The 24,045-nt window shown below is 52.7% G+C and overlaps 7 protein-coding genes across 7 annotated transcripts, besides 1 other annotated feature; 3 read left to right on the top strand and 4 right to left on the bottom strand.

Moving 5' to 3' along the window:
- Positions 1–24,045: part of a sequence feature (contig 1.139 1..347029(1)) that runs on past both edges of the window.
- Positions 755–6,918, bottom strand: ANIA_08076 (MYB DNA-binding domain protein; the record flags this gene model as incomplete). The annotated part of the gene is made up of 2 exons (XM_676253.1): positions 755–2,908; positions 2,938–6,918. The coding sequence occupies 2 exons, from the start codon at positions 6,916–6,918 to the stop codon at positions 755–757; spliced, it is 6,135 nt and encodes a 2,044-aa protein (XP_681345.1).
- ANIA_08075 (deoxyhypusine synthase) lies at positions 8,308–10,202 on the top strand. The gene is made up of 4 exons (XM_050611199.1): positions 8,308–8,560; positions 8,624–9,382; positions 9,468–9,539; positions 9,637–10,202. Exons 1-4 carry the CDS (start codon positions 8,342–8,344, stop codon positions 9,757–9,759), a joined length of 1,173 nt encoding a protein of 390 aa, XP_050467249.1. The 5' UTR covers positions 8,308–8,341; the 3' UTR covers positions 9,760–10,202.
- ANIA_08074 (putative MATH and UCH domain protein) lies at positions 10,813–14,887 on the top strand (the record flags this gene model as incomplete). The annotated part of the gene is made up of 3 exons (XM_676251.1): positions 10,813–11,191; positions 11,250–13,340; positions 13,398–14,887. 3 exons carry the CDS (start codon positions 10,813–10,815, stop codon positions 14,885–14,887), a joined length of 3,960 nt encoding a protein of 1,319 aa, XP_681343.1.
- ANIA_08073 (rRNA (cytosine-C5-)-methyltransferase NOP2) lies at positions 15,380–17,846 on the bottom strand. The gene has a single exon (XM_676250.2). The coding sequence runs from the start codon at positions 17,836–17,838 to the stop codon at positions 15,472–15,474; it is 2,367 nt and encodes a 788-aa protein (XP_681342.1). The 5' UTR covers positions 17,839–17,846; the 3' UTR covers positions 15,380–15,471.
- On the top strand, positions 18,180–18,995 carry ANIA_08072 (uncharacterized protein; the record flags this gene model as incomplete). The annotated part of the gene is made up of 2 exons (XM_676249.1): positions 18,180–18,287; positions 18,369–18,995. 2 exons carry the CDS (start codon positions 18,180–18,182, stop codon positions 18,993–18,995), a joined length of 735 nt encoding a protein of 244 aa, XP_681341.1.
- On the bottom strand, positions 19,167–22,185 carry ANIA_08071 (protein strA; the record flags this gene model as incomplete). Its single annotated transcript, XM_676248.2, has 5 exons — positions 19,167–19,805; positions 19,864–20,212; positions 20,372–21,693; positions 21,747–22,025; positions 22,107–22,185. The coding sequence occupies 5 exons, from the start codon at positions 22,183–22,185 to the stop codon at positions 19,546–19,548; spliced, it is 2,289 nt and encodes a 762-aa protein (XP_681340.1). The 3' UTR covers positions 19,167–19,545.
- On the bottom strand, positions 22,915–24,045 carry ANIA_08070 (protein pigP; the record flags this gene model as incomplete). The annotated part of the gene is made up of 2 exons (XM_676247.1): positions 22,915–23,360; positions 23,418–24,045. 2 exons carry the CDS (start codon positions 24,043–24,045, stop codon positions 22,915–22,917), a joined length of 1,074 nt encoding a protein of 357 aa, XP_681339.1.

Here is a 24,045-nt window from a genome sequence, read left to right as displayed (position 1 = left end):
TATGATAAGCGATTCTATGCTGACGAAAAGGAGGCAAAGAATCTCGTTTGCTGAGAGATTGGCTGGGGATCCAGAGATGATGCAACAGTTCGATTCCTGTGCCGCTCATTATGTGACATCACTAGCTTGGATCAGTCAGCATAGTGCGCAGTATGCCTTGAACTACCTGCTGGGACTGTATTTAGGGTAGATACCGCAATACATTAAAATGTCGCCGCTCTCTGGATAAAATAATCTAGACTTGTATTTATAGACATACGATGCAAGAGAAACCGCCCTTCCCCACCAGAACTGGAGGAGTTAATAGTAAAGACACCGCCAATATAACGTTCATCTTATCCTAACCTTAGCACTGTCAAGCTTACCAAGGCAGGAAGCCGAGACTCCGAAGACTCCGACAGAATCCTAAGACGCGTTGGGCGGTCTCTTGTCCTGCGTCATGATCATCCTACATGAAGACAGCGAAGCATATCCTGTTTGATCAGGATCGGTGCTGTTTTTCTTGCCAGGGTTGAAAGGCACAATGACATTCGCCGAGGCCAACACCGCACTGCAGTGAGCATCAGTAATCTTTGTTGAACATTAGTCACTGATTCTATTGAGTCGTCTACTGTACATTAACTCATGACTATGAAACATATCCGGCCAAACCTCGAAACTCCGTGAGAAAGGGAATGTATGAGTTTAATGAGTGTCCTATAATACATCGTTCAATGCATATCTTTCCCAACATATGGCGGTATAGATTTCCATGTCACCGACTGGAATGCTGAGACGGTAACGGTCCGGGAAACGGATTCGATCCTTGACTGTAAACCCGATTATGAGCCGAGCCTCCATGCGGCCCAGACATCGATTCACTCAGAGAGCCAGGTCCCGCCGGCCGTGCTCCAAGAGGGTGGGAACCCACAGGCCCACTTGGTGCATAGGCCATCCCACCTGACGAGTTCGGCTGCAGCATTACCGGAGGGGTGTAGGAACGACCTATCTGTTGGGATCCGGGACCCGCTAGAGGCGGCATTCTGGACGCTTGTGATTGCGGCGGCGGCGTGCTGCGACCGTAGTGTGCTCCGGCTAGGCCCATGTGCGGTCGATGAGGCTGAGGCTGATGTGCGACCAGGGGTTGCATGTGCTGATATGCCGGAGGCCCACTTGAATGTTGTTGAGGCGTGCCTGGCATATGTCCAGAAGTCGGCACTGTCTGTGTTGCCGAACCATACGATGATGTCGAGGAGAGCCCCGAACGCGATGGGTATGTGACATGATTACTCCGCAATGTTGGGGAGTTAATGCCAGACCTGTACATGGATCCCTGAGAAGACACATCACGTGATCCCGCGCTCGTAGCCTGGGGATGTGGCGCTGGTGATGGCGCGTAAACAGAAGCAGGGTATGGCTGCCGCTGAGAAGCCGGCACCGGAGGCGGTGTTGGCACAGGGGACGGAGCATTGAGATTTGATAGCTGACTAGACGAGATTTGACCAGAGGCAAAAGGTGAGTATGGGGGTTGTGAGGCCAGAGTTGTAGGTGGACGGCTGCTGGGCGGCGGAGGAGCCGAGGATGGTTGTTGGGATTGCTGTTGACCTCGAGGATCGAATCGACCTAGCCAATCAGTGTTCCCAGCAGTTCCCGATGTCGCCGTCGTTGAGTTGTAAGAGGGATACTCGGAATACGGGCGCGAAGGCGGCAGATAGGGACTTTGTTGAGGATAAGATGGACCTTTTTGCTGAGAAGTCGAGAGTATGGGCTCTTCTTGTCGAATTGACTGCGGAAGTGAAGATCCTCCAGTGTACACAGGCCGCGAGGGAGAGCCAACAGCAGTTCCAGTGACGGAGGAAGCCTGATCGCTTGCGAACCGCTTTCTAGGTTGTGGCTCCTCGGGTTCATCGTTTAGAATACTCATAATGTTAGATCGCTTGGCAGGCACCTGGCGAGGAGGTTCAGGGGGTTCAACCGGGTTCAAAGTCGTGCGGAGAGGATCTCGAGACGGGGACATGACGGGAGGTGGCTGCGAAGCCACAACGTGATGCACAGAAAGCGGATAGAAAGACCTCTGGCCCAAGGAATCGCGTCGAATATGGGACATCTCTGACTCGTGCCTTCCAAGACCCTGAAGTGGGGAGTTTGGAGGCTTTGTCAAACTAGGCTGGCGTGAGTGCGAGCCATGAGACATAAGCGATGGCGTCTGAGCGTGGGGCTGTGCCAAAGGTTGTAGGTAGGGTTGTGGCGGAGCTGTTGAACTTTGGCTAGACAGCAAAGGCGATCCGTGCACATCTACGCCCCTGAACCCTTGACTGGACAGCGGCTCCATCCTCGTCATATCTGGCGCAGACACAGCAACTTGCCGTGAAGATAAGGGATGATCAAGAGTTCGGGAACTTGCATGGGATAGCACAGTCGGCGGCCTCTCGTCGAAGTAACCTAAGCGTGGCCCCTGCATTCGCGGCGGCAACCCAGGTTGGGTATGGATCGTCCGGGACGACTCGTCGGCCACCGACATTGCGGGTGACTGAGGAACTATTGGGGCACTGCTGGCTTGCGCGAGCGGTGGATATCGAGAAACACTACGCTCCCGCTCGTGAAGAGGACGAGAGTGTAGGGAGATTGGCTGCGAAGGCATTGCAGTGTGTCTGGCAGTGGGCGCGAGACGGTTCTCGTCCAACTCCGGGGTCGCCTCCGTAAGTGGCGCAAGAGGCCTGGACATACTAACGGCCGAAGGCGTCGCTTCATACCGACGTTTAGACGTGAAGTTTTGAATTGGCAACGGGTTCGGAGGTTCACCCCGGGCCTTTTTGCTCTCCGCATCCGCAACAATCTCCTCAAGCTCCTTCTTGCCATGATCGATTTGTCGTTGGAAGTAGTTTTTGACCTGAATATGACAATGAATAGTCAGAAACAGAATTCTCCGCTAGATTCGGTTAAGGGGTTGTTGCTCACCATTTGTGTAGACTTCGTTTTCATGAAATTAGAAATACCTTCAAAGTCCCTGCCGAAGTGTGCTAGGAGCAATGGGAAATCGCGGACCTCAGGAACCGACCAATAGCTGGTCGTCGGTGGCGTGTTGTAGCTCATCTCCGCCGACCGGACGGAGCCATTGACAGGGGTGACTGTCGTGCTCTCTGTTTCTGAAGGCTCGAAAGCATATACCGCATCCTTAGGGCGACCCCTGCCAGACTTTGAACGTGGGGGCATCTCGACACGGTCATCCTCTAGTTGGTCCTTGAACCTCACAACACCAGCATCAGCATCCGCTTCCGCACCCATCTCCGGGACATCGGAATTTGCAATAGCAGCCATTGGTGTGATTGCTGTAGTTGGTACCGAGATGGTCGATACAGTCGGCGTCGTTAGGTTGGGCTGATCTTGCTGTGGTGGCACTGAGGCTTGCTGTTGCTGCTGCTGCTGCTGTTGTTGTTGTTGTTGTTGTTGCTGCTGCTGCTGCTGCTGAGCTGCCTTACCTCTGCGGCCACCGCGAGCGCCAGTCCCTCCGCGTGCTCCCCGCCTTCCCGAAGGCTTCTCGCCCGTTTCACTGTCTTTTGCGGCATTACCCCGACGTCCGCTGGCACTCTGCTCCGTATCCGCAGAATTATCTCCACCGAATGTCGGAGCAGCTGCACGACGCGGGCGGCCGGTGTCGGTAACAGGTGTGGGCTCCTCCTCACCGTCATAGTCAGGTTTGACGACGCCCAGGTCGGCCATAAGTGCATTCGATTTAGGAGCCCTTGCAGATCTTCTAGCACGCCCACGGCGACTCCATCGCTTATTCAACTTGGCCTTGTACTTGATTTCTTCCTTGGTCAGATAATAGTGAATGATACACTGTTTGAAATCCCGCCCAGGTAACGCTTCTGCGATCTTTCCCCATTTCTTGGGGTGGGCCATAAAAGCATCGGTGAACGTTTCGTGCTCCTCAGGCGTGAAATCATTTGGCGGTGGTAGGAAGCCGAACACCTCCATGGCACGAGACGGATCAACAATGTTGTTTGTATCTTTGTATATGAGGGCTTTGGCTTCCCGAGGTTCAAGCATGTCCGGAATCACCGCCTCACGAGTGAGATCTGGATACGCAGTAGCCTTATTCTCGCGACGCCGCGCGAGCTCCTCCTGAGCAGAGATCTCAGACGCACGGAGAGCATTTTGAAAATCCAGTTCGCTGTTACCTTTGTAGCGTCGCCCCTCGGAGCGGCCTTCTAAGACGGGGTTCGGCGTTACTGGTGCGGTCGGTGCAGGAGGAGGGGTAAGCCCTGGGGTCACAGAGGCCTTATCCTTCTCTTTGGCACGGTCCATCTCCCACACACTTAATCTCCATTGTTTGTATTTTTCCAACCATTGCATCCGCAGCTCCGCATTTTTCTTAGCTACGGCCTTGCGGTGGTCAATCAACTCCTCACGCAAAATCGCCTTTATGCGATCATGCGTGGAAGTATTCTCTTGGTATACATCGAGGTCGGACACGGGCGTAGGAGGGCCAGATTGTAGAAATGGAAGATTCGCTACAGACACCGCTGCTGGGAGCGAATCCAGAACAAGCTTTGTGGAAGACTCCTGCTCCTCGGTCTTCTTGCCGAAGTCATTATCCTGAGGAGTGGCCTGCACTTCCTCTTCAACAACATCATCCGTTGGAGCCGTAGGCTCCTGGGCCTTTTCAGGCTCAGTCTCATTTGCAATCATCCCTAGAAGTTGGATTCGCATAAGTAATGCGACGATGGTCGGATCTTCCAGAGGCGAGGTAGGCATTTCAGCACGGAGGATTTGCATGTCTTTCTCAAAGATTCGCTTTCTTTCTTCCAAGTATTCCTGTGTGAACACATTCTCATCCTCCTCTTCATCACTAGACCTCCCAAAGTCTGGAATGACATCCTCCATCTTGTCTTCGGTGGGTTTAGGTGATACCGCCTGTACCTGGGGAGGGCTAGGCGAGCGGTCTTGGGGTTTCGTAGCTGGTTCTATAGGCGGCTTTGGGGACGATTCGGGAGCGGGAATATTCTCTTTCTCTTTGAGCGCAGCCCTATCTTTTTCAACGGCAGGTCTATTCGCATTTGGGCTCGGCAGCTGCTCATCAACTTCCGTTTTCATATCTCGCTTAACTTCTTCGCCGAAAGACGAGCTCCTGTCCTTGATATCAATTGAATCCCTCTTTGGTGGTAATGTCGGACTTGTCGCAAAATGTGGACGATTATATCCAGGACGAACCCATTGTTTGTTACCTTTGGCAGGTCCGCGAGACGGTTGGGGCCGCTGTTGAAGTGCCCGGGGACCAGTAGGAATACTCGCCGAATGCATGCGAGGTGAAGTGAGCGATCCCGGCGACGCGGATCGTCCCACTGAGTGGGCGCCCCGTCCTGCGTCTGCAAAGACTGCGGATGAGCCTACTTTGCTAGGCGATGACTCAGGGGTGATCGTACCGTCCTTGGCAACCATGGCAGCTGGAGCAGTTGGTGGGGAAAGTTCCGCTGATTTTTGCAAACCGGCCGATAATGGTTGAGGCTGCTTGAATGATCGCACCGGACTCTCTGGCTTCGCAAGGGGATCAGGAGCCTCGTCACGCTTGGCTTCATCACGGCGAGCGCGCTGCTCCAATACGTGATGAGGCGGACCACGATCCGCTCGCGGCCCCGTTGGCGGGAGCATTTGGGGTCTCGCTGGCGGTTCCTGGCGTTCTTTCTCAGCTCCGGGCAGAGACGGGGCCACTGAAAGTGCATCGACTGAAGGCTTCTCTGACGCTATATCAGGGATAGGCGCAGTCACTGAGCCAAAAGCTGGGACCTGAGGAGCTGCGGGAGGTGTGGCGCGTTTCGGAACAGGGGGTATAAATTCCTTTGCGGTATCCGGTCGAGAGGGTAAGGAGTCCAGTCGCTCCATCTCACGCCAGGGCTCTGCTGCGGACGACTTTCTAGGGGGTTCAACGTTCACCGGGTCAGTTATCCTGTCCGCCAATGCAGCTCCATTGTGAACTGATGGTGGTGGTGGTGGTGGTGGTGCAGTAGATGGTAGGGACGAAATGCTGGGATTCCGGTTCTCGTTCCGACTTGGTGGACGATCTCGCTTCCCAAAAACTGCGGGCCTGCCTCGCTCGTCACGGTCCATGCGGCGATCTAATTCGTCACGGCGATCGAATCTATCTCGGCGATCCAAATCACGGTCCCTATCGCGTCTATCGATGTCCCGAATATCTCGGTCTCTATCTCGATCCACGATGATGCGCTCTCGGTCACGATCACGGTCAAGCGGTCGGTCTCTGTCGCGGTCGCGGTCGCGGTCTCGATCCCGGTCCCATCTTGGGTCGCGTGACCTACTCCGGCGGCGGAAGGATTCGCGATCATCCATATACGGCATCCGACCACGAGTTCCCCTTCCGCGGATCGGACCAGGGCGAGAATGATGGCCAACGGGCGGAGGACCATCAGGAACTGCAGAGGACCCCGACATCATACTGTCTCTGGAACCACGGCGCATTCGCACGAGATCAGGCTCTCGGCCTGGGGGATCTCTCATATCACGGAAGTCGCGAGGCTGCTGAGGCGAACGCGAACGTCGGCCGAAGGCACCGCGGGGCTCTCTCACATCAAAATCATGGGGGCGACGATTCCATTCGCGCTCAATCTCGCGACGATATGGCGGCGGGCCGTCGCGGAGATCTCGGAAATCTCGGTCGCGTTCTCTCTCACGGTCACCACGAGGATCGCGTTCCCTTTCACGGAATTCTCCACGGCCATGGCCTCGACCTCTACCGAAAGAATTGACTCGAGGATGGTGGTCAACTAGAGCCCGTGGCCCTCTGGGCGGCTCTCGTCCTATGGGTAGATTTGCATCATCAGAGCCACGAGGGCCGGCTGGGGGTCGACGATCATTGAATCGTTGTGAAGGGGAACGATCACGGGGGTTAAACCCTGACGATTGGGGATATCGCGCAGACATCACCGGACCATGCTAGAAGGTATCCGGAATGATCAACCTGGCAGAGGGCCCTGCAGCAGGTTAGTCACGTACTTCGCTCTGTACGCTATGAGATAAAACAAACGGAGTAACGTCAAAACTCGAAAACAACTTCGATCAAAGGCAGGGGCGTCAGGCGCCTGGTCGCCAACACTGCGCAGGGCTAAAAGATGTGGGGAACACGTGATCTTGAAATAAAGAAGCACGGGCCATGTTCGAAATTATCTAATCAGTCCAGCCAAATCAGGAAATTGCAGAGGCGCCTCAAACCCCAGGAAGAGCTGAAAGTTGATGAACGATGCAGCTTGGACTCGACTTGGCATTGTTTTGTCTCAGAGCTCGGACGAGAGGAAAATGAGGATGTTGTGGAAGCGCATAGGACTGGCCGTGGAACAGTCAAAGAATAATAAACGTCTCTCCCACCCGACGGTCGTTTCCATGACGGGATGGCGTTTCGGCTGCCAGTCAAATAAGAATCGACGTGCCATGTGTGACAAAGATGGCAGATCCGAATCGACCCCGACCAAGACATCGACAGTGGAAAAAATACAAAGATGAAAAGACATAGAATTCAACAGAATGAGTTTTCTTACCTTCAACCGCACGCGACGTGTCAAGCAACCGGCCGGATGGACAGCTGCAAGGAGTCGTCTGAACTGCAGTGGCAGATGCCAGAGAGGACGAGGACCCACGATTGTTCGACCTCGCGAGTCTTCAAAATCACGTTGGTTTGAATGTAGTCCTGACCCAAAGCCCGATTTGTCGGGTCAAAATGGCGTAAACGAGTGTCAAGAATAAAAAAAGGGAGGAAGGCTGATGGGGAAAGGGAAGGGTTAAGGGAAGGGAGAGAAATGAAGATCTCGCCCGGATCATGGATGAGGATTGAGGGACCTCAAGCAGTCGCTAACCAGTAGTAACCAGTCACCAGGTGCAAGCCTTAGCCTTAGCTGAGAAAGCTGGCATGAATTTCCGTTGGTCAGGGATTCTTTGCTTCCACCTAATTGAAACCGATTCCAATCTTCAATGCGGATCCCCATGAGGAGCCCGGCAGCCTGTCCAGCCCGACTTTTGGCACTTGCACTAATCGAGGCTTAGTCTAGTGCCTGAGGCGAGACCCATAGAGATTGGAGCCAACGCTAGTAGCATATTACCTAACTTAGAAATTTAATGCCTCAAATACCGGGCATACATGGAGACGAATTTGAGCCGAACCTTCTTTAGGCTCGATGGCGGTTTGTGTTATCCGCCATGATTTACTGTGGCCTCAATCCTCAGGCATCAATTACCCATTCTTCTCGAATTTTTTTTTTATTTTGATCTTCCGATGTGCCCCCGCACCTTTAACCCGGTCTCCCACAGTGACAATATTATCGGATTTTATTGAAATCACAGCTGTTCACTCACAATGTCGGGCCAACAAGATAATGCACCTCCTTCCTCCGCTACGAATGCGGTCCTTGTCGCCTCGGAACCTGTTCCTGAGGGGACTCACAAGGTCAGCGGGGTAGACTTTGAAAAGTACCAAGGCCGCGATATTACTGTTGCTGAAATGGTCGACAATATGAAGCACATGGGTTTTCAGAGTAGCGCTGTTGCTGATGCAGCACGCATCATCAATGAGATGGTAATCGACCGGTTTTCTTGAGCTTGAATTCATTACACTGCTAACCAGTGCTCGTTTCCACAGCGCGCCTATCGGCATCCTGAAACCGGCGACAAAACCACTATCTTCCTCGGCTACACATCCAACCTAATCTCGTCGGGCCTGCGAGACACTATCCGTTATCTAGTCCGCCATCGCCATGTTTCCGCCATTGTTACCACTGCTGGTGGGGTTGAAGAGGATTTGATCAAATGTCTAGCTCCCACGTATATGGGAAGCTTCACGGCTCCAGGCGCCGGTCTTCGAGCGAAAGGCCTTAATAGGATTGGCAATCTCATTGTTCCCAATAGCAACTATTGTTCGTTTGAGGACTGGTTGGTACCTATCTTGGACAAAATGTTGGAGGAGCAAGAGGCGGCCAACAAGAAGGCCCGCGAGACTGGGAACGAGGAGGATGAGTTGCACTGGACACCGAGCCGTATAATCGAACGTCTAGGTCGCGAGATCAACCACGAGGACTCAGTGCTATACTGGGCTGCCAAGAATAACATTCCTATTTTCTGTCCGGCCCTCACTGACGGCTCGTTGGGTGACATGCTCTACTTCCACACTTTCCGCGCATCCCCCCTCCGACTTCGAGTCGATATCGTCGATGATCTGCGTCGTATTAATACGATGGCCGTACGAGCGGCCCGCGCTGGAATGATTATCCTCGGGGGAGGTATTGTCAAACATCACATAGCCAATGCTTGTTTGATGCGGAACGGTGCGGAACATGCCGTCTATATTAATACTGCACAGGAATTCGATGGGAGCGATGCTGGCGCTCGTCCGGATGAGGCCGTAAGTTGGGGTAAAATTAAGGCGGATGGTCAGTCCGTCAAGGTGTACGCCGAAGCCACAGTCGTGTTCCCTCTTATCGTTGCAGCCACCTTTGCACGAGCAGGACAACAAAGTCCCGCTGAAGAGGAATCCCACAATTGACAACGATAATGCCCAGGTCCGTCTGGCATCCAACCTGGTATCTCATTGGCACATACCGCATGGTCACGCTGCATAAATCGCAGTTGGAACCCGTATCATTTCTTCGATAACAGCAAATCGACTCCACCCAGTCCGCCGAGCATCCTCGGCACACGTTCGGCATTCGTTCGCCAGGTAGCGAACGAACTTCCAGAAAAGCCGGAGTGGGAACTGCGCGGGAGCAGAACCAGAGATAAGCCTCAGGAACAAAATTTTCCACTCAACAGAAACGCGATAGCATTTCGTCCCGAACTCCGGTCTGGAGCCAGGAGCGCAGACTCGGCAGAGGGGGAGGGGAAGAGGCAAAGTTTCCGGTGGGCGGGCAGCTGCTGGATGACGAATCAGAGGGTCTGATGCAGGAAATCGATCGGTTGAGTGGGCTGTTCAGTGGGTTCCAATGATCGCCACGCCTTGACGGGGCCGACAACACGAATGGCATTTAGCTCGATTTGCACTCGTTGTCACGGACCAGACAATCAGTTTCCAACTGGGAACAAAAGCAAAGATACGTTGGCAGAAGCGAGTGGGGGTGCCCCTTTCACCGCGGCCTTTCGGCAGCTCTCGCATAGAGCCAGGGAATTCTCAAGAGAGATAGGGGCTGGTGGCGAAAGATACGTACTCCATAGAGCGGCCAGACCAGCTCGGATGAGGATGAATAAGACTTCTTTCAGAAAACGTGGATAAGAACCAGCGGCCCCAAGGCCTAACTCTGAACAGTAGAAATCCTTCTGTAGGCTGAACCAGCGGTGAGCGCGTCTGATTTGGCCGTGGTACCGCCTCATTCTCGCAGCCTTGCCTGCACGATCCCATCAATTTACTCAGTCTTTCTCGCTTCTTCGGTCTTTTTTGTCCTGAATTTTCTCTTTTCTCTACAATTCTTTCCTCGACTTCAACCGACTTACTTTCTCTCGCTGGATCCTTGCAAGAACATCGCTCGTCCTCTCCTTCGTGAAACATCCCCAGATTCTCACAGCCGTTCCCCAGCTGGCTCAGTTGCTACCCCATACAGATAAGCGTCTTATCGCAGCCTCGCGTCCCACTCGACTCAGCATTCAGCTCCCTCTTTCTGCCTGCACTACATTGCCGCGCCTGCTGCCTTCTGCGTGACTCACCTTTCGTTCTTGCATAGTCTTATATCCCGTGCTTCTTAGATTTTGGGTTTCTGCTGCAGCGCCTTTCTCTGTTCTGTGTACCCTTGGTTATTGTTTGAACTCGAATCTGTCCGCCGTTCGGCATACTTCTGCGCCACTATGGACGGAAACAGTGCTGTCATGGTTGAGCAGCTCCCGGTGCCGGTTCCTCTCGACACTGAGTCGAGTCCTGCAGAACCGGTCACCATCGACACCATAGTGCAGGAAATCCCCCAAACTCCGACAGAGACCGTCGTTCTCCAGCCGCCACATTCGGAGTCAGAGCCTCAACAGGACTCAGGCCCTGATGCGGCTGCAACTTCCCAAGAGGCTGAGGTTCAAGATTCGCCAGCAGCAGACGACTCGCCAGCAGCAGAGAAAGAAGAGGAGGACGAGGAGCATGCTTATTGGGCGGAGGAAGAAGAGGATACCTCAGCTCCCGATGAGGCGGAGCTAGCAGAGATCGAGGCACAGGGAGAGAATTACAATTCTTTAGATTGTCAGTATTTCCACCATATATCTTCTTTTGACTTGTCTAACCTTTGCCCTCATCGCAGACGCATATTGGGAATCGAATTTTCACCCCGATCTGGATGACCCCGAATACCGCCCGGTGGAAAAGGCCCGGCTCACCTGGAAGGTTAAGGGTGTTCGAGGAACGAAGGAAAATCCCAACCGGCTCAAAATCATGCGGTCCCCTCCGGCATACATTGGAGGGTACTGGTGGACAATCAAGTTCTTTCCGCGCGGTAACAACGTTAGCCACTTGAGCGTTTATATTGAATGCTCATCCACGATGCCCAAGCCCGATGATACTTTGCCTGAGACGGAGTTCAAGGTTCTCCGTGGACCTGCGGAGACAGAACTGGACACCAACAAACCCGATCTCGATATTAAGTTCGATAAAACCAAGGATACAGAAGCATGGACTGAGATGTTCAAGTCTCAATACCCAGCGGCTGCTAACCAAGCTGAACCAACGACAGAGACTTGGAGAGTTTCTGCGCAGATTGGAGTCATTGTTTATAACCCGAACGAGCCTCGTACAGGGTGGATGCAGTCCTCATGCCATCAGTTCAACCCTCATAACCTTGATTGGGGGTGGACCAACTTCCATGGTCCCTGGGACCAAATCCACCGTCGTCAGCGTCTCCAGCATCAAGCATTGCTTCGCAACGACACCCTAGCGTTCGATGCGTACATTCGCATTTTTGACGATCCTACCAGGTCTCTTTGGTGGCATCCCAGTGACTCCGAACCCACTTGGGACAGCCTTGGCTTGACAGGCTACCGGCCACTTGGTGACTCAGTCATTAACCACAGCGCAGATGTTGCCGGGCTTGCCACTTGGCTGCATATTGCTCCCTTCTCCAAGGTCATTCAGAATGTGAACGTCCTAGAACACCTTACGAATTGCGATCTGAAACCCAAGCCGTTGTGCGATGCGCTACAGAGGTTTCTCTGGCAGTTACGCCGGCGTGACCAATCTCTTCAGTATGTCGACACGGATACAATCACAACCACTCTCAGCAACTTGCATGAGAAGTCTAGTGACGTGTGCGAGTTTTGGGAGCGGTTGCGCCGGTCTCTGGAACTAGAGCTCGCAGGTACTCCCGCGGCAGACGACCTTTCCCGGCTTTTCGACAGCCCTTCCCCAGCCTCTTTCCCTTCAGGCGCTCTGCCGACTCCTGTGCACACGGTTCCGAAGGATTTCAATTCCCGTATTTTCGTTCCTGCCGACAAAGCCAAAACCACGAGCGAAGCGTTCACCTGGTATCTCAGTGCTAAGCCCGGGCGATGGTTACTGCCCCCAGTCTTGCACCTTGAGTTGGGCCGCCAGACACTCGATAAAGCTGCTCGGCAATGGCGTCTACTCTACAACCGAGTAGATCTGGATGAAGAAGTTGATTTATCACCTTGGCTTCTCGACGGTCAGTGCGGGAAATATATACTGTACGGATACATCGTTCACCGCGGACGACGCACATCTGGAAAGTTCTTCAGCATCCTCCGCCCAGGCGGGCCTGGTACCAAGTGGCTGGCGTTCGATGACGGAAGTGACAACCGAGTTGAGTGCTTGACGCGGAAGACGGCTTTAGGACCGCATCTTGGCTTGGATCCTGACAAGACGCCGGATCACAAGACAGGCCATGACATTGCAATTGCCGTTATGTATATTCGCAGCGATGTTATTGCGGACTTCCTACCCGGCCCTCAGGGGCCATGGGAGGTTTCTGATGAACTCAAGCATTACTACGAAACTGGTGAAGTTACCTCTCAGAAGAAAAACGAAGGTAAGACAGAGGTTGAGGATATTCAGGTCGAAGTTTACTCCTTGGAGAAGTATGATAATCTCAGCAGTCTGTTTGATTCATATGATCTCATGTCTCAGGCCAAGGCCGCAAACAGTGTCATGTACATGAGCGTGCCTCGCTCCACAAATCTCATAGAGGTTCGCAAGAGGATAGGGCTTTGGGCTTCTACACGTTCAGGAGCAGAGGTCAGCCCGGAGAATATTCGTCTCTGGCAAATTGGCCATGCACGCGATTGCTCGGCAACTGTTTCACTCAAGCGCGTTTCTGATCTCACGGCTACTGTCGACCTGCCGTTGAACCCTGTGCGTTACTGGATGCAGATCGTGTCGGACGGTGAGTTTCTCTATTTAGCTACTTTGAAAATCATCCAACTTACTGACTTGATGGAAGGCGACGCCAAGTACTTCGCGATGAAAGATCCTGAGACGCCAGTTGCTATCACCTCTAAGCCTGAAGAAGCTGTTGTTGAGCGTCCAGGCTCCGAGACTTCGGACGATACACCAACGACTACGTCTTCCGAGGGCGCCGAGCCAAGTTCCTCTAATACCGGAAACCAGAACCCTATGGACGGAATATCGGGTGAAGCCGGCGAAGCATCCCCAGAGCAGCCGACCGCTGAAACCGTAAATAGTACGGCGACGGTTGCTGTTGTGGTGTCAGAAAGCGAACCATCACCAGTGTCTGCTGATGTAGTTGCTGTGAATGCTCAAGCACCTTCAACCACGGAACAAAATCCAGAGGACGCGGAGAGCCCAGTCCAGATAGCAGAGTCATCCCAGCCTGATACCTCAACGGGAGCGGCCGCCAGTGCTGAGGCCACATCAGATGAGAATGATGCTGTGATTGCCGCCGTAATCGCGGGCGACATTCAACAGCTAGATGAAGAAACCCAAGAAACGCAGCTACCTGCCGATAACCAAGAGCAGGAGCCAAATCAACCACCCACTGAAGATCAGACTTCAGCCCCCGCCGAGGACCAAACCGAGGCGCCCGCAAACCTTGAAGACGCCGCACCTGCAGAGCCGGAGGTGGTTCTGCCAGTGGAGCACGTCTACTATTACATCAAAGTCTTCGATATTGAGTCGCAGTCCCTGCGCACCATGGGATCGTTCTTCTCCCAGAAGGAGGAAGTCATCAAGCCCGCTATCCGCAAGCATCTCAACTGGCCAGAGACCAAGGACTTTCAAGTCTGGCATCAAGTCGACGGCACTGTGGTTGACACCCTCGCCTCAGCAGAGACATTTGAAATCAACCCCGCTGACGGAGCCTGCTTCATCGTCGGCGACAAGTTGAATAAGGCAAAGCGCACCGAGCTCAGCGAAAAAGGTCTCTTCTCCAACCCCCAGCATTTAGTCAGCTATCTCTGGGCCGCTGCTCGCAATCACCCCACAAAGGCCTTCAGCGGCACAAAGGCTGTTGATGCCACCTTCACATCTGACTTCTACAGCGGCGACTTCATGAAGGGCTACTATCACGGGAAAGGCAAGCATATATCTGACTCGGTCGCTACCTACACTGGCGACTACGTCCTCGGCAAGCGCCACGGCAAGGGCTTTATGGAGTACCCGACCGGCGATACTTACGATGGTGACTGGTTTGAGGACCAGTGCCACGGTCAGGGAACATTCGTCGAACGTAAGACAGGCAACAAGTATGTTGGGGGATACAAGGATGGCAAGCGCCACGGCAAAGGTATCAGCTACTGGGAGGTTGCGGATGAAGAGATGGACCTCTGCCAAATTTGTTTCGGCGAGGAGCAGGACGCTCTCTTCTATGACTGTGGACATGTTTGCGCTTGCGTTACGTGCGCACGCCAGGTCGAGATCTGTCCCATCTGCAGGAAGAACATCCTCAACGTTGTCAAGATCTACCGCACATGAGCAAACAGCATCGAGTAACTGGTGTTCTTGGTTGTCAATCGCTGGTTCCGATCCTACTGACTTTCTTCCCTTCGCTACTATACTCGTTGTTTCTTTCTTATACTTTTCTTTCTTGGATTTTCTTGGATTTTTGGTTTTTTTTTTTTTTTTCTTCTTTTCCAGTTTTGGGGTTGGAGAAGCAAGGCATACCCAGGAAGTTTCATATCGTCAGCATGCCATATAGGGGTTATTACACTTGAATTCTATCTTTGAACTTCTTGGTATTAAGTATACTAGAATATTCTTATATTCAAATTTGATCCTTGATTCTCTACTTTCGATAAAACATCTGATAACCTCCGCTTAAGCGCGCTACAAAGGGTCAGTCTCCATGTATTCTTGTGCCTCGCTGCACCGAATGAGCCATCGCCCGTGAGCTCGGGGAAAGCAATACCTTCACGTCCCAACATTTACTCAAGAATTACAGGAATAAATAGATCATATATAAAGAAATATGCTTTTTATTTGATGATCATGCTTGAAAGAACCATATACAGACACATTACTTATACGAATGTGGATTAGGATAAACTCAGCCCGTCCCTTCATTTATTTCCTTTCCCCTTAGCTTTCCCCGAACCCTTGCTCTTCTCCTTCGCCTTCTCCTTTCCTGGGCTAGTAGACTGCTTTAAAGACTTTGACTTGCCCTGCTGCTTTTCTTGCTCCTGGTTAGAGGGCGGGGTCGAAGATACAACGGCGGTATCTTCTTGTGTCTTTGTAATGGGCTTCTTCTTCTTCTCTTTCTTGGACTCGTCTTGCTCCTCCCGCTGGGGTTGTGGCTGAGACTTATCAGCGCTTGAGTCCTCGGATTTCTGGGACTTCGTCGTTGACTCGGATTCGATCGCTGTCTTCGGGGTTGCTGTCTTCTTGGGCTTGTTTAGTACACCCTTGGGGTTAAGGCCTTTGCGGCGAAGACGGTTCCGTTCTGCGCGCAAGATGCGTTCCCTATCTTCCTCCTCGTTTTCGTCGAAGGGGCCGAAGTCGTCTCCTGGGGTAGTTCCGTCTTCATCAGTAACGGGGGTCTTGTCGACTGCTTGTTCGCCGTCTGTCGTCGCAGTAGAGGACTTGGGCTTGCTGGTGGAGATGCTGGAATCCTTTTCACCGGGCTTCTGCACCGGCGTAGGACCAATCTTCTTCAGCTTACAGACGAAAAACCCATCGACGTTCTCGCGGTGCGGGAAGTAGCGTCTCGTCATCGTCATCTTCGCGTCGAAGTGCTTGCCCATATAGTGAGTGAAGCCTGGTGAACCGAAATCGCCAAGTCCAGTCTCGACGAGCTTGACGTTAGGCCGCTTCTTGAGAACGTACTGGACAACAGCCTCGTTCTCCTCGACTGTCACACTGCAAGTGGAATAGACAATATAGCCGCCGGTTTTGGAAGCGTGATTGACGGAGTCAATCGCCGCGAGGAGGAGCTGGCGCTGCATGTGTGGAATTGCGAGGAAGTCACGCTCGTTCTTGTTGGTCTTGACGCTAGGGTCTTTAGCAATAACGCCTGTACCTGTGCAGGGAGCATCGAGAAGGACACGGTCAAAACCGCCCATGGCCTTGGGAAAAGCTGTGCGGGCGTCAAGGTTCGTGACGATGGTGTTTTTGCACCCGAGGCGGTGGATGTTACCAATAAGACCCTTTGCACGGGGCTTGCTCGCGTCGTTAGCGATGACGCAGCCAGTATTGCGCATCAGAGCGGAGATGTAGGTGGTTTTACCACCAGGGGCGGAGGCCATATCGAGGATTCGTTCGTTCTCTTGAGGGGCGAGCGCCATGACGGGGAGGAATGAGGAGGCGGCTTGGAGGATGTAGTGACCTGCAAGGTATTCTGGGGTGGCACCGAGGGGAACTGCGGACTCGAAGACCTGCAGACCGACCTTGGACCACTTTCCGACGGGCTCGAGGACAACACCTCGATTGATTAAAGCTTGGGCGAGAGATCTTCGGTTCGTGCGGAGGGTGTTGGTACGGATGACGACGGGACGAGGTGTTTCGTTGGCCTCAAAGAAGGCAAATGCTTCCATTGGTGTGAACAGATTGAATAGCTTTTCGGCGAGGAACGGCGTGTATCCATAGTATGTGCAGATGTCGTTGAGAAGCAGCTGGGTATAATCGGCGCGGGACTTCCCAGGCTGACCTAGGGTCTTTAGATCGCCCAAGATGCGGATCGTCTCGGTGATCCTTGTCCGGAGCAGCTGGAGGTTTGGAGCCAGTCCTTCTCCCTCTATGCCCTCGAAAACATCCGGACGGTCTCCGGCAATGTTGGTCTGCATCGCAGATTCCTGCATTTCAAGCTCCGCCTCCTCCTCTTCCATCTGCCTCTGTTCGTCCAGCTTTCGAGATAGACCTTCAATGTTAGCCGCGGTCAGCTTTTCCTCCGCATCCGAAAGATCCTCGTCGTCAGAGAACATAGTTTGCCGTGGGTGATCGTCCTCGTCTGAATCCACCACGGAATCTGAGTCGTCGTCGCTCCCAAACCCGAACTCGCCCTCGCCCTGGCTATCCATGGAGCCATCGCTGACACCATCCAGATCATCAAATTCGTCCTGACTCATCTCCTCACCATCATCAATATTCGACATCTCTTCGTCCTCATCCTCCCACTCATCCTCTGACTCGGGTTCCGGCTCGGGCTCCGGCTGCTTCTTTTTCTTATTCTTCGCAGTAGCCGTAACAGCAGTAGCAGCCTTTTTCTCCTTCTCTTTCCCATTGACAACTCCATTTGCCTTATTCTTCTTTGCCTTGATCTGCATGTCCTTCACGCCATCATCCTCAACATCGGTGCGTCTTCGCTTCTTGCCTGCTTCCGCCTTTGATTCCGCAGGTGCGTCGCCGGTCTTGCGTTTCTTAAGCATCGTAATTTTCGACTCATCCAGCGGGGCCGGAGGGCCCTGCTTTTTCATGCGACGACCTTTACCCATTGCGAAAGGAATGTGACGTGAAACGAAAGTTATGTTTTGTCCTTCCCTGAGAGAAATTTCAACTTTTTTCTTTTTTCCTGCGGCCGAATGGGCGGTAGATCATGGCAGAAAGACTAGTATAAGGCGGTGTAATTCAAGCCCAGGCTTCTTACTGCCTGAGTACTAAGGCTGGAACATTTGCGAACCCACTGAGCTTCGGCGGTGCCTGATTGGGTAATTCGACATCTTCAGCAACGACTGTATCATTCCAGCGTCCTCATTAATATCACTTTATCTTGCAGAATACCACGTCAATCTGTCGCTCGCACTGTATAATAGCTCTGATTACGACTACAGTCACCATGTCTGAACTAGCATTCACAAAGTCCTTTATCTCTGCGCTTGACTCCCGTCCCATTAAACTGCGGGCTGACTATGTCCACGACCAAGGAAACACTCCTCGGGTTCCTGTACGTGCCCTCACCTGTTGCTTGGTATACAGGCTCTCACTCAGAGCTACCTGAACCGGGCCACGTCGCTAAAAGTCTTAGTACACCCTGCCCCGCTTGCAACCCCCGCGTCCCTCCATGCCGAAGAAGACGACGGCATCGAAGACGACAAACCCCGGCTCCTCAAAATCTATCACCGTCACACTTAGATCAGCGCGCAATCCCTTGCTCGAAATAACTCTGTCTAACGTCCCACTGGCCACAACAACCGTGTCGGACTTGAAGGACGCCGTCCGCGAACGTGTTCTCGAAAACACCACAGAAGCTGACAACAAAGTGCCTCTGGAGAAGATCAAGATCCTCTTCAAGAAGAAGCCCGTAACGGGTACTGGGAAGACTGTTGCGGATGTTGTGAGTGATGCCGGAGAAGAGGAGTTACTGGCCGGTGGTAAGGAGGTAGAGTTTGGGGTTATGATTATAGGAGGGGCAAGGGTTATTGAGGGCCAAAACCAAGCACAGGGAGAGGCGCCTGAGACGGTATCTCAGGAGACGAGTGGGGCCGAAGAGACGATTGCGAAGGCTGCGGTTGGACCGAGTGGTGAGACCTTGTTGGAGACGGGGGCGTTCTGGGATGACTTGCAGGGATATCTGGCCCAGAGGCTTAAGGATGAGGATGTGGCCAGAAAGTTAAGGGGGTTGTTTAAGGATGCTTGGGCTGCGAGTCGGTGAATGTCATTGTTGGTAGTAGTGCTACCTGATTATCAGATCGATAATTCTCAGCCCAGGAATATAAACCTGAGTCCGTGATGTTTATCTCCACATCTAACATCGAGTGTCATACCTGGTCGGCGTAGAAAGCAGATATATTCCCAGAGGAGAAAGCGGGCGTCAAGAAGTTAAGACAGTAACATGCATGCCCTGGTCATACATCGCATAGGCTAGCAACTCTTGTACGAACAGGGATAATAGTAACAGAACACCTTGGTATACGTGGCTCCGGTCGTTGTCGATAGGAACGAACATCGTCAACGAGTAGCACAAAAGAGAAAAGAGAGTTAAGAAAAGGAGAAGAAGACGAGTATAGAATGTATAAGCACAGGAGGAATAGAAAGGAACATATGCCAGGTAAGTAGTAGGTAACTTGACACCGTTACAAATGCTCGGGAATTTGGCCAATCGCTCAATCATTTCATGAGTCCAAAAGAACATGGTGCGAGAAAAATATCAGTCAGCAGGACATGTTAAGAACAAAATCATACATCAGGCCACATCCACTGCGTTATCTCGAGAACACCTTGACTACTCCATCGCCGCCGCCGCCAACGACCCACCGGCCATCGCGACTCCAGACGACAGAGCAGACCCCTTCACCACGCATCAGTCGATGACTTGTAATTTCTTGCGTGCAGCTTCGCTTTTCAAGGTTCCAAAACCGCAGGCTGGCGTCGTGCCCTGCAGACACTAGCTCGCGGCCATCTGGAGAAAGAGAAAGGGAAGCAATGGCAGAAGGATGTGCTAGCATGGTGTAGGTACATTGTCCTGCACATAATTAGTTATTAGCCTAATCACTTCAAGAAAAATAAAAAGGTAGACGTACCGCTATTGGCGTCAAAGAAGCGAATATATCTGTCTTCGTAGCCACTGATGACAACGCCCTCCACACCACTTGAACCAGTGGCCCCGTGAACAACTTCTTCATCAGCCAGCGTTCGGCTAGGATCAAGACCCGCTGACCCGTCAAAACCAACAGTGGTTGCAACAACTGAGTTAACGCCTGTTGACCGGGTGCCATCATACGTCTCGAGACTGGCCATGCCCACAATCTCCTCGCCGGTTCTAGTATCGTAAACAAGAATCGAAGCGTCTGTGTAGGACACGACGAAATTGATACCAGCAAGGGAAAGGGGACTGATACAAGTGGGCGAAGGTGATTCTGTTCGAACAATCTGCCGAACCATGGTATAATGGAATGGTGTTGTCGTTGCCGTGCTAGGCTGCGGTGAGGAGGGAAAGTTTGATCCAGATGATATAGAATTGGCCCTCCGGCTGCCACCAACACGCCTATTTCCAGCTTGTGGTGAGGAAAGTTGAGGCGGTCCACTTACCGCCCAGATGATTATCTTGCCATCAGCGGCGCCCGAGGCGAGAATAACGCGATCGGGGCCGCCATAATGGCTAGACTGGTCGCCAAATATAGAGCCTGCTGTTCCGGGAAGGACGCATAGACCCCAGACTGCATCGGAATGGCCATCCAGAGTTGCCTTGGGATCTACCCTGCCCCTTTCCCAGACTCGTACACTAGCATCCTGCCCACCGGAGAAAACCCAGCCATCGCCAACCGTGCGGCCACCGTTCGAAAAGTTCTGCGATGGAGAGCATGCCGCCAAAGCAGTAACAGCTCCAACGTGACCCCGGTGGGTAAAGTAGCTCGTAATATCCAAATCGCTACCGGAACTCGACGTGTGACCGGACGCTCCGAAGCTCGCAGGAATAAACCACCGCTTGATCGTTCCGTCATCGCTGCAGGTGCATATTTCAGGTTCAGATGGGCTGCCACCGCCAGTAAAAATTACGGCTCGGACAACATCTAAGTGTCCTCGCAGGGCAAATCTAACTTTGAAGGTAGAATCTTGCCTCAAACTGGCCGTAGTACCGAGATCAACGGCTCCATCACTCTTTCGTCGAGCCCCGGAGCTTTTCCGCCGATGGGATAACGATCCTGACCTTGCAGGCGATTTCTGTCGGGAAAAATTCGCATTCGGAAATGCATCAACATCGGGTCTCTGAGGTATTGATTCTGGCGGAGCAGCCTGTTCAGGAGGATCATCGAAATTCCAGCCATCAGCATCACTAGGATTTTCCTCAGTCTGCTGGGGCCGTGACGTTTCCTCGACAGGAGCCTGCGATCCGTAGGCATCGTATACTTGTCTTTCTAGACCCCCACGTTCCCGAAGGGAAACTTCCAAAGACTGCTTGCTGTCCTCATTGCTTGTTATTGGGGTCTGCTGGTGTTCTATACCTCGTCTATCGACAGCGTCCCTCGAGGTGGCCGGCAGATTGTACTGACTAGGAGCGCGAGACAAACCCATATTATCGGGGTAGTGCCTAACAATAGGCTGGTGATTCTGCATAGGGACTTCCCGTGCCATCATATTGCTTGCCTGGTGTTTCTGTCGCTGCTGCTGGATATATGCCTCTTCTAGGCTCTGCTGGGACAGCTGCTGGTTCCCATAAACATGGTTCGATAGCTCAAGGTCGCCAAGGTCGGGAGGTGGGTGCGCGGAAGGAATGACATGATACGCGATTTCCTGAGAGCACTTGGATAGGTATAATCGTGACTTATCGCGTTCGGCCTCCTGGCGGTGATCGAGTTGGGCCTCAGCGCTAGGGTCAAGATCTCCTAGCGCGTCAGGTTTCGGTCGTTGAGCTGAAAGAATGGTCAGAATCAATTGCCAACATCACTTCAAAAGGATCCGTTACATTTCAGAGCATTGATGCTTTCCCGCGCAATCTCCTTGGGATCCCGGAGATCCTCCACAGGCTCATTATTAGTAAGTTTTCTGACCTTCTCGCGTTCTTTCTTCAACGCAGCTTCAAGCAGCCGGACATGCTTTCCCAAGGACTCATGCAAGCGCTTGCTTGTTCGGACGTCGCCCTCAAGTTTGCCTATCCGAGACTTCATTTCCGCGCGCTCGATCTCCCAGGCGTTGCGGTCTCGCTCGTGTCGGTGCCATTCCGTCTGGAGGAAGCGCATTACACCTAAGAAGCAGAGTGATTTAGTATGTCAATTAGTTATATTACAGAGGCCAGCGACCAATGCCATTTGCGCAGGAAACCCACCTTGTAATGTGTACTCCGTCCCCTGAGGTCCGCCGTTTGCATCACCGCCAGGACCGACGAACCCTCCACCTCCAGACATGGCGGAGGGAGATTGCCAAGACATACAATGCGAAGCTGAAGCGACAAAATTTGATTATTCAAATCAACAAACGCGGCCTCCCTCGTGAAACCCAATAGCGTGGGTTGGTTAGGTGGAGGATGCGGATTAGGTATTCGCAGCGGTAAGTGTTGTTGAGCTGGAGCCACAGACAGCGGCAGGGAACAACGTTCCAAGCCGTGCAGCACCAGTAGAAAGGCAACAACAAAGATGGGCCGGAAGGCAATAGGCCTTGCGCAAGAAAGAGAACAGGGGCCGGGCTGTGTGTTGGAGCTGGGATGGGCACTGAGCACTGGAGTCTCCTCACAATAGCAAAGTAACCGCCGCCGTTGGCCTCTCGTTGGCTCCCGTAGCCGCCCACGCGAGTGTTACCGCCTTTAGCGCTGGCTTTCTGGAGATGCTGGTCAGGGGTTGTTTTATCTCGCTTGACTCTGGTAATCGCCGAGAAGTTTCTCAGCCATCGAATGCTGGAACGTGGTATTGTTCACTTCAATGGCGAAGTTCATGCGGAACCTCGCTTCTACCAATCACCGACAGAGTCTAGAGCTACTTCGATCGTTGAAAACGTGTCTCATTTTCGCGCCTACCAAGAAATGAAGTCTACCATGTGCCTGTCAATCGAGATGCTTGTTATTACGTCCGCCAAGGAATGATCCTAGCTGCCTTGATCACTCATGATTCTTAAATACTATATCGCAAAGGAACCTGGGTCTACAAATCCGGACTTTCTACACAGTCATCATCCTTCTCATCCCGTTCTGGCCCGTAGAGAACTTCGCATACACCCCCAACAGGAATATCCAGAACCGCATCCGTCCCTTCGCTCCAGATTTCCCTCCAGTTGACTTTGCGATTTTGCGGGCCCATGATCTGAAAAGAGGTAGCCCCAGGGCGCATTTTCGCAGCACCACCAGGCCGGCGTCTCCCCTTCCCGTCTATGACCGCCACGTTTGCCACTTCATCGACAATATTCTCCACGCTATTCATGGGTAGAGTCAAATATCCAGTATTGTACGATGCTAAGGCAACGTAGATATAGATGATCGACATGACTAGCCAGGAAGGAAAAGCCAACGACCACCATCGATTTGGATAGTAATATATTCCAAGCTGATGTAGGAAGGGCGAAGGGAGGTAAGACCACAGAATGTAGATTACTGCGTCAGAAGTCAGTACTCAAAAGACATCCCAGTTGAGAATTATACTCCACTCACAGAATGCCAGTGAAGATGCGAGGTAGAGGACGAAGCCATAATACTCGTAAGTCGGAACCTTTGGGCTCGCCCTGGGCACAGTCGTCGCTCTCCTCGCAGACTTTGCGACGGCTGCTTCAGTGTCATTGGGCGTCTCCACGTCAGAGCTATCGGGAGTGGTCGGTCGCGAAGTATTGGTGGAGAAGGGAGGCCGTAGGAGGGAAGTCAGTGAAGGAGACGGCGGGAGAGGGGTGGGAGGTCGGTTGTAGAATGGCGGCGCAAACGCATTAGGTCCATGAAGAGAGCTCGCCGACTGTCGGAAAGGATGATGCATCGCAATGCCATCCTCGGGCGATTGCTCATCGTTCGAATCTGTAGAGGCATCTGAGAAAGACTGGTCCTCCAGAGAGTAATGTGAGTGGAAGTCCACATCATCCTCTACATCTCCGTCAGGATGTGAAGAAGCTAGGTCCTGGTCATCTTCCCCCGGGAAGCAATTGGACTGGGTATCGGCATCTCGAGGCGCGTCTAATTCGTCGGGTGGTAGAGGTGGGAACGGCTGTTTCTGCTCGAAATGTGATATTACCGGACTCGCATCGGTTTCATCCTGAGTATAGAATTCTCCCTTCTGCTCTCTCAGAAGGGACAT

Source organism: Aspergillus nidulans, chromosome II (genome assembly GCF_000011425.1).
Source record: "Aspergillus nidulans FGSC A4 chromosome II".
NCBI lineage: Eukaryota > Fungi > Ascomycota > Eurotiomycetes > Eurotiales > Aspergillaceae > Aspergillus > Aspergillus nidulans.
Note: the sequence above shows the minus strand (reverse complement) of the source record. Positions and strands in the feature narration are given on the sequence as shown.